The sequence below is a fragment of the Salvelinus alpinus genome, chromosome 9 (genome assembly GCF_045679555.1).
Source record: "Salvelinus alpinus chromosome 9, SLU_Salpinus.1, whole genome shotgun sequence".
NCBI classification, from domain to species: Eukaryota; Metazoa; Chordata; class Actinopteri; order Salmoniformes; family Salmonidae; genus Salvelinus; species Salvelinus alpinus.
Genome location: NC_092094.1, coordinates 15,805,688 through 15,815,980, shown reverse-complemented (window position 1 = coordinate 15,815,980; position 10,293 = coordinate 15,805,688). Strand labels below are relative to the sequence as shown.

At 43.8% G+C, this 10,293-nt stretch overlaps 1 protein-coding gene across 1 annotated transcript; it reads left to right on the top strand.

Annotated features, from left to right (window-relative positions):
- The first annotated feature begins 699 nt into the window (after positions 1-699).
- On the top strand, positions 700-9,088 carry rpgrip1l (RPGRIP1 like). The gene is given in 11 exon segments (XM_071416948.1): positions 700-738; positions 2,598-2,655; positions 2,742-2,886; positions 3,565-3,691; positions 3,918-4,092; positions 4,420-4,525; positions 4,743-4,858; positions 4,861-4,885; positions 7,915-8,020; positions 8,230-8,366; positions 9,070-9,088. Coding segments are annotated over 11 exon segments (1,053 nt in total).
- Positions 9,089-10,293: the final 1,205 nt, after the last annotated feature.

The following is a 10,293-nucleotide window of genomic DNA, read 5'->3' as shown; positions in this document are numbered from 1 at the left end:
ATAATGCCAAACAGCATTACAAAGTAGGCTACTGTACCAAATACTTTTAGATATTGACTGCACCAAAGATTTTGGAATATATTAATTTGCCTCTTCCTCTCTGACTGTAGGCTACTCATCCACTCCTGAAACTACATATCCAATGATTATTTTGAAACGCATGCACACATGGGAACAGGAAGAAGGTTGTTTACTAGCAACTGTCACTGAGGAGTGAAATGTTTAGGGAATTGATAGTTAACTGTCCAAATAATTCATGTATGTTTTACACTTGGACAGATATTTTTAAACTTAACAATAGCTAGCTTGCTTAGTCAATCTAAAACTAGCTAATTGATTCTTAGTATCAGATTCGAGCTGCTTGTTTTGCTAGCTAGCTACTTTAGGTAGCCAAACCTAGCTACCTAGACTGTTTGTGAGCTCAGTCTTTTGACCTAGAAAGATAGAAACGGATTAAGCTAGTAGGGAAAGAATAAGATGCACACCTATTCAAGACAGTGATCTAGTAGTTGCATGGTTTTCCTCTGTCCTTCCTAGCTACAACAAGTCACATTTGGCTATTAAAGCAACCAAGTATTACAGTGGGGCAGGCTATGCCCTTTTAGGAGGCTGTGTACTGTTAGTTGTCTTTCATAGATGGGTTGTAAGGTTTCATAGATGGGTTATAATGTCTCTCAACCTTTATTTCCAGATTGAACCATGTCTTCATTTGCTGACGAGACGGCGGGCGATGTGCCCGTTAACTTCTTATGGCTGCATCCCGCTACCGGGATCGATATGACAGCAGCCAGTGAAAGCGCAGGGCGCCAAATTCAAACAACAGAAATCTCATAATTAAAATTCCTCAAACATACATGTGTCTTATATCATTTTAACGGTAATCTTGTTGTTAATCCCACCAAAGTGTCCGATTTCAAATATGCTTTTCAGCGAAAGCACTACAAACGATTATGTTAGGTCACCGCCAAACCACAATAAGCACAGCCATTTTTCCAGCGAAAGATAGCTTTCACAAAAAGCAGAAATAGAGATAAAATGAATCACTAACCTTTGATTATCTTCATCAGATGACACTCATAGGACTTCATGTTACACAATACATGCATGTTTTGTTTGATAAAGTTCATATTTATAACAAAAAATCTGAATTTACATTGGCACGTTACATTCACTAGTTCCAAAAACATCAAGGGATTTTGCATAGCCACATCGTTTCAACAGAAATACTCATCATAAATGTAGATGATAATATACACATGGAATTATAGATGATAATACAAGTTATACATATGGAATTATAGATATTGTCACGTTCTGACCATTGTTCTTTTGTGTTTTCGTTGTTTTAGTGTTGGTCAGGACGTGAGCTGAGTGGGCATTCTATGTTGTCTGTTTCTATGTGGGTTTCTTGTTTGGCCTGATATGGTTCTCAATCAGAGACAGGTGTTTTGCGTGGTCTCTGATTGGGAACCATATTTAGGTCGCCTGTTTTGTGTTGGGGTTTGTGGGTGGTTGTCTTCTGTCTTTGTGTTCTATGCACCAGATAGGACTGTTTCGGTTTTGCCACATTTGCTATTTTGTATTTTGTAGTGTTCACGGTTTTGTCGTTATTAAACATGATGAACACTAACTACGCTGCGTCTTGGTCCGATCCCTGCTACACCTCCTCTTCAGACGAAGAGGAGAAAATCTGCCGTTACAGATATACCTCTCCTTAATGCAACCGCTGTGTCAGATTTCAAAAGGTCTTTACGGAAAAAGCAAATCATGCAATAATCTGAGACGGAGCTCAGAACAATAGCCAAATTAGCCGCTATGTTGGGGTCAACAGAAACCAGAAAATACATGATAAATGTTTCCTTACCTTTGATTAACTTCATCAGAATGCAGTCCTAGGAATCCCAGGTCCACAATAAATGCTTGATTTGTTTGATAATGTCTGTTATTTATGTCCAATTAGCTACTTTGGTTAGCGCGTTAGCGGTAAACAATTCCAAAGTCACAAAGCGCATCCACTATAACGTGACGAAATGTCCAAAAGTTCCGTAACAGTCAGTAGAAACATGTCAAACGATGTACTGAATCAATCTTTAGAATGTTGTTAACATACATCTTGAATAACGTTCCAACCGGAGAATTAGATTGACTTCAGAAGAGCGGTGGAACGGAGGTCCTCCTCATGTGAAGGCGTGTGTTCAATGCGTGGTCACCTCATGGCAGTGATTACTAATTCCTGTCTCCTTCGGCCCCCCTTCACATTAGAGTCATCAGACAAAGTTATATTGACTGTTGACATCTAGTGGAAGCCGTAGGAAAACTCATCAATATCTCGCTGTAATTTCAATGAGAGCTTGGTTGAAAATCTGCCACCTCAGAAACAATTCAAACAGGAAGTTTAACTTCTCAGGTTTTGCCTGCCATATGAGTTCTGTTATACTCACAGACATAATTCAAACAGTTTCAGAAACTTCAGAGTGTTTTCTATCCAATACGAATAATAATATGCATATATTAGCAACTAGGACTGAGGAGCAGGCAGTTTAATATGGGCACCTCTGTGCACCTTTCATCCAAGCTACTCAATACTGCCCCTGCAGCCATAAGAAGTTAAAGACATCACCCTAAACCTCCCTCAAGTTGGAGTGGGATTACCAGGTTAGTAATGGCTTGAACTTCACCTTACTTTACTTTACCTTATGTTTGTCTCTAAACTGGCGGTAACTTCCTGGCTCTGTTTGCAGAGTCGCTGATGGCCCAGAATACCTGTGCACGGCAGGCGATCTCGCGGGTGAGCAGAGAGGAGCTGGAAGACCGGTTCCTACAGCTCCATGAGGATAACCTGCTCCACAAACAACACACCCAGAAACAGGAAGACAAAATCAAGAGGTGAGAACTGCACGCCTGCATACACACAATAAAGGTTTCAATCCCAATGCATGACCCTACAGTATCAAACCTTAGCGTCTGAGAATTCTTCATATGTGGATTTCTTAAATATATATATTTTTTTGGGGGGGGGTATTTTTAACCCCTTTTCTCCCCAATTTCATGAAATCCAATTGATAGTTACAGTCTTGTCCCATCGCTGCAATTCCCTTAAGGACACGGGAGAGGTGAAGGTCAAGAGCCATGCATCCTCCGAAACACGACCCTGCCAAGCCGCACTGCTTCTTGACACACTGCTCGCTTAACTCAGAAGCCAGCCACACCAATGTGTTGGAGGAATCACATCCATCTGGCAACCGAAGTCAGCTTGCAGGCGCCCGGCCCGCCACAAGGAGTCGCTAGAGCGAGATGGGACAAGGAAATCCCAGCCGGCCAAACTCTCCCCTAACCCAGACAACGCTGGGCTAACTGTGCACCGCCTCATTGGTCTCCCGGGCACGGCCGCCTGTGACACAGCCTGGGATCGAACCCAGGTCTGTAGTGATGCTTGAAGAACTGCAATACAATGCCTTAGACCACTGCACCACTCGGGAGGCCATATGTGGATTTCTAACCCTTTCTTCTATTCCCATTATATGGACGCTCTAACTTATTTAATTTCACCTTGGCTTTTCACAGGATGGCCACCAAGCTGGTGCACTTGGTGAAGGACCGTTGGCGGTTGGAGCAAATATCTGCAGGCGTGGTGCATCCAGGGGGCTGGGACGTGGAGCTAGAGGAGATGATGGAGGAGCTGCAGGAGAAGGTGGACCACTTCGAAAATAAGTGGGTGCGTCCAAAATGGTACCCTTATTATTCCCTGTATAGTGCACTAGTTTTTACTAGGGCTCTGGTCAAAAGTAGTGCAGGGAATAGGGTGCCATTTGGGACACAGACAGTGTTTCCATGTGTTATCTTCTGGGATTTGAAATGCGCATCTTATCGATTGTATGTTTTGTTTATTTGCAACCCCAAATAAAATTGAATTCAAGGTCCAGGAGCTGCAGATGCAGAATGAGGCCCTGAAGCAGTGTCTGCTGGCCGCCAAACAGCACCTGCAGACGCAGAGCAAACAAACCACCCCCTACGGCCATGTCCAATCACGCGTCAACACGGGCCTGCGGAGGCTGAGGGAGGACACGGTCACACCCCCCACTGCTCCCAGAGGTGAAAAGAAATAGAATGGATACTTTATTTTCCATTTGGTTAGAACGGAAATGTATCTTCTGCCTTTTCCCCAACCCCCAGAAACACACATGTTGAGAGTCACAGGGTCAGCTGAGACCTCTGACCTGTTGCTCTCTAAAACTGTCATGTATGATGAATATATGATGTCTATGCTTTATACTCTGGCCAACAAAGCCTCAAACTCTGGGCATGCCTGTGTTAGCAGTATTTCTCCCCCCCTTTAATGCACATGTTTGTTTTTGACCTGCACTAATACACCTGATTAAACTGTAAGCCTTGATGTGTCTGTGTCTGTGTCCCCTCCAGGACCCAGGAGTGTGGAGGTGGAGGTGAGTGGCAGGCCCCCCCAGGGTCTACTGCCCAAATATGGACACAGTCTGCTGGACGACACCAGAGCTGAGATCCGGAACCTGTATGTACGGTTCTCATCAGCTACACTGTGAAGGATTCAGTGCCTCTGTAGTGTTTTTGCTCCATGTTAGCAACATTCCATCTGTCATAGTAATGCCTTTCTCTCTCTCTCTCTCTCCCTCCTCTCTCTCCCCCTCTTTCATCTCTCTCTCTCTCCTCTCTCTCTCTCTTTCTTTCTCTCCTCTCTCTGCCTCGCCCTTTCGCTCTGTGTCTGTTAGTGAGAATGTGATCGAGACTGAACGGTCTCACATAGAGGATATGGACAGAGCAGCAGAGCTGCTGAGAGACCAGCTGAGGAGGAAAGAGAGAGGGTTTGAATAATCACTCCTCCACCTGTGAATCAGTAGACCACTGGACAGAGGTAACATATACACTATTGGTAAAAAGTTTTAGAACACCTACTCATTCAAGGGTTTTTCTTTATTTTTACTATTTTTACTGGCCTTCACAATCCCCCGACCTCAACCAAATTGAGATGGTTTGGGATGATTCTGACCACAGAGTGAAGGTAAAGTAGCCAACAAGTGCTCAGCACATGTGGGAACTCCTTCAGGACTGTTGGAAAAGCATTCCAGGTGAAGCTGGAAATTCTTATGGCTGCAGGGGCAGTATTGAGTAGCTTGGATGAAAAGGTGCCCAGAGATGCCCAGAGTAAACTGCCTGCTCCTCAGTCCCAGTTGCTAATATATGCATAGTATTATTAGTATTGGATAGAAAACACTCTGAAGTTTCTAAAACTGTTTGAATGATGTCTGTGAGTATAACAGAACTCATATGGCAGGCAAAAACCTGAGAAACAAATCCAACCAGGAAGTGGGAAATCTGAGGTTTGTAGGTTTTCAACTCATCGCCTATCGAATACACAGTGGGATATGGGTCAGTTTGCACTTCCTACGGCTTCCACTAGATGTCAACAGTATGTAGAACCTTGTCTGATGCTTGTACTGTGAGGTGGGGCCGAAGGGGACGGGAATGAGTAAGGTCTATCATGAGCTGACCATGCTCTGACCATGCGTGTTCACATGAGAGGGAGCTCTGTTCCATCGCACTTCTGAAGACAATGGAATTCTCCGGTTGGAACTTTATTGAAGATTTATGTAAAAAAAATCCTAAAGATTGATTCAATACATCGTTTGACATGTTTTTACTGACTGTTACGGAACTTTTTGACATTTCGTCTGCTTTTAGTGAACGCGCTTCCTGACTTTGGATTTGTTTACCAAACACGCTAACAAAAATAGCTATTTGGACATAAATGATGAACATTACCGAACAAAACAAACATTTCTTGTGGAAGTGGGAGTCCTGGGAGTGCATTCCGACGAAGATCAGCAAAGGTAAGTGAAGATTTATAATGCTATTTATGAGTTTTGTTGACTGCACAATTTGGCGGGTAACTGTATGGCTTCCTTTTGTGGCTGAACGCTGTTCTTAGATTATTGAATATTGTGCTTTTTCCGTAAAGCTTTTTGAAATCTGACACAGCGGTTGCATTAAGAACAAGTGTATCTTTAATTCTATGTAAAACATGTATCTTTCATCAAAGTTTATGATGAGTATTTCTATTATTTGATGTGGCTCTCTGCAATTTCTCTGGATATGGAGGCATTTCTGAACATGGCGCCAATGTAAACTGAGGTTTTTGGATATAAATATGAACTTTATTGAACAAAACATATATGTATTGTGTAACATGAAGTCCCATTTTGAAAAAGTTGTAGCAAAAAAATATAAACTCAGCAAAAAAAGAAACGTCCCTTTTTCAGGACCCTGTCTCGTAAAAATCAAAATAACTTCACAGGTCTTCATTGTAACGGGTTTAAACACTGTTTCCCATGCTTTTTATGAACATGCACAATTTATGAACATGCACCTGTGGAACGGTCGTTAAGACACTAACAGCTTACAGACGGTAGGCAATTACAGTCACAGTTATGAAAACATAGGACACTAGAGGCCTTTCTACTGATTCTGAAAAACACCAAAAGAAAAATGCCCAGGGTCCGTGCTCATCTGCGTGAACGTGCCTTAGGCATGCTGCAAGGAGGCATGAGGACTGCAGATGTGGCCTGGGCAATAAATTGCAATGTCTGTACTGTGAGACGCATAAGCGCTACAGGAGACAGGACGGACAGCTGATCCTTCTCGCAGTGGCAGACCACGGGTAACAACACCTGCACAGGATCGGTACATCTGAACACCACACTTGCGGGACAGGTACAGGATGGCAACAACAACTGCCCGAGTTACACCAGGAACGCACAATCCCTCCATCAGTGCTCAGACTGTCAACAATAGGCTGAGAGAGGCTGGACTGAGGGCTTGTAGGTCTGTTGTAAGGCAGGTCCTCACCAGACATCACCGGAAACAACGTTGCCTATGGGCACAAATCCACCATCGCTGAACCAGAAAGGACTGACAAAAAGTGCTCTTCACTGACAAGTTGTGGTTTTGTCTCACCAGGGGTGATGGTCGGATTTGCGTTTATCGTCGAAGGAATGAGCATTACACCGAGGCCTGTACTCTGGAGCGGGATCGATTTGGAGGTGGAGGGTCCGTCATGGTCTGGGGTGGTGTGTCACAGCTTCATCGGACTGAGCTTGTTGTCATTGCAGGCAATCTCAACGCTGTGCGTTACAGGGAAGACATCCTCTTCCCTCATGTGGTACCCTTCCTGCAGGCTCATCCTGACATGACCCTCCAGCATGACAATACCACCAGCCATACTGCTCGACCTGTGCATGATTTCCTGCAAGACAGGAATGTCAGTGTTCTGCCATGGCCAGCGAAGAGCCCGGATCTCAATCCCATTGAGCACGTCTGGGACCTGTTGGATCGGAGGGTGAGGGCTAGGGCCATTCCCCCCCAAAATGTCCGGGAACTTGCAGGTGCCTTGGTGGAAGAGTGGGGTAACATCTCACAGCAAGAACTGGCAAATCTGGTGCAGTCCATGAGGAGGAGATTCACTGTAGTACTTAATGCAGCTGGTGGCCACACCAGATACTGACTGTTACTTTTGATTTGACCCCCCTTTGTTCAGGGACACATTATTCCATTTCTGTTAGTCACATGTCTGTGGAACTTGTTCAGTTTATGTCTCAGTTGTTGAATCTTGTTATGTTCATACAAATATTTACACATGTTAAGTTTGCTGAAAATAAACGCAGTTGACAGTGAGAGGACGTTTCTTTTTTTCTGAGTTTATATTGTGGATTGGAAATGATGCAGACAATTACATAGATGGAAGCTAAAGTCTATTTGCAATGTTAAAGCTGATCTACCCCCTCGGTAATTATTTGAAATAATAAATAACGTACAAATACACACACACACTATATGGGGAATAATGAACAAAAGCATACCCCTTGTATTGTGTTGTGGTGTCTCCAGGTCTACTATCAAGGACAAGGTGGAGATGATCCGGCTGCAGAAACAGCTAGTTGAGAAGGGCAACGCATTCACTGTGCTCGAGGGCAGATTCCTACAACTCCAAGAGGTGAAACACAACAGCATGTTACAGGAGACACTAGTTGATTAGCAATGCTCTAGCACATGGGTGGGCAAACTTTTGGAAAATGTTTTGGTCTCCCCAGCACATTGTAATCAATAGTCGTCATGGAAACTTCAAATAACTTGTTCTTTCAAAAGAACACATACTGTTTAAACCCAGTCACCATGGTAATGACCCCTATGTTGTGATTGCAGAATCAGTGGACCCCGAAGGCCAGTCATGAAGCTGTGATGGCCAAGATGGACAAGCTCACGGGCCATCTGAAAGACAAGCAAGTGAGGAGTCTTGGCCTGGAGAGCCATCTACAGGCCAACTCATTCTCACAGAGGAGGTAACCTTGCAATACATTTGGGCTGGTTTCCCAGACACAGGTTAAGCCAAGTCCTCGACTAAAAAAGCACTTTCAATGGAGATTCTCCATTGAGCATGCTTTATAGTCCTGGACTAGGCTTAATCTGTGTCTTGGAAACAGCCCTTTGGTTTAGCCTTTTAGTAGACTCTCTTATCAAGAGCAATTTGATGAGGCTGATACAGTCTCAACATCGTAGGGAAACTCTTGGCTAACCTTTTGACTAATTAACTATCCTCTTTTAAATGAAACACAGTTGCAGGAGCGAATCCATGACCTGGAGAAGGAGAGAGAGCTGCTAAAGGAGAACTGTGATAAACTAATGAACAGGTGAGGGATTTGACTCCACGTTTGTATTTTTCTTTGCATGTTGAAATCCTATATTAAAAACTTTTTTATGCATGACTATTTTGTGGATTACATTTGGTTTTGTATTCCCGGTGCTTTCTACGTAATCCGGGAACATCTAGCCCAGCTAGAGGTAGCACTGAAGTCTGACCTGACAGACCAAAACGAGATTCTGGCAAAGATCAAGGTTGAAAGAAGTATCAGTCGACCAGGACCTTTGTGTCTTTAAAATTGTTTTGTGTGAATTCAGATTTACAAACATTTTTTTTGTTGTTGTTTTTTTACTTGATCAGGTGACATACTTTGTAGATAATGTCACTGTTTTCCTGTGTCTCAGGTGGAACTTGAAGCAGTGACACGTAAGATGAATGACTCCAAACTAGAGTACGAGCTGAAGTTGGAACATCTTTCCCAGCTGCTGGACATGAGGGCTGTCAAGATTAAGAAACTAGAGGGTGTTGATTTCTTCCTACAAGATTGTTGTGTACTGTGTTGATTTAGTTGTTTTGTGTTGTTTTGTCTAGTTTTGTGTAGTTTGGTCGTGTCCGGTTTAGTATTTCTCTCTGTAACTGAAACAGGTGTTCTTGTTTTACTGTGCTCTCTCCATTCACCCTGCAGCCCAACTGAAAGACATTGTTGTACTGTACTCTCTCCATTCACCCTGCAGCCCAACTGAAAGACATTGTTGTACTGTACTCTCTCCATTCACCCTGCAGCCCAACTGAAAGACATTGTTGTACTGTACTCTCTCCATTCACCCTGCAGCCCAACTGAAAGACATTGTTGTACTGTACTCTCTCCATTCACCCTGCAGCCCAACTGAAAGACATTGTTGTACTGTACTCTCTCCATTCACCCTGCAGCCCAACTGAAAGACATCGTTGTACTGTACTCTCTCCATTCACCCTGCAACCCAACTGAAAGACATTGTTGTACTGTACTCTCTCCATTCACCCTGCAGCCCAACTGAAAGACATTGTTGTACTGTACTCTCTCCATTCACCCTGCAGCCCAACTGAAAGACATTGTTGTACTGTACTCTCTCCATTCACCCTGCAGCCCAACTGAAAGACATCGTTGTACTGTACTCTCTCCATTCACCCTGCAGCCCAACTGAAAGACATTGTTTTACTGTGCTCTCTCCATTCACCCTGCAGCCCAACTGAAAGACATTGTTGTACTGTACTCTCTCCATTCACCCTGCAGCCCAACTGAAAGACATCGTTGTACTGTACTCTCTCCATTCACCCTGCAACCCAACTGAAAGACATTGTTGTACTGTACTCTCTCCATTCACCCTGCAACCCAACTGAAAGACATCGTTGTACTGTGCTCTCTCCATTCACCCTGCAACCCAACTGAAAGACATTGTTGTACTGTGCTCTCTCCATTCACCCTGCAGCCCAACTGAAAGACGTTGTTGTACTGTACTCTCTCCATTCACCCTGCAGCCCAACTGAAAGACATTGTTGTACTGTACTCTCTCCATTCACCCTGCAGCCCAACTGAAAGACATTGTTGTACTGTACTCTCTCCATTCACCCTGCAGCCCAACTGAAAG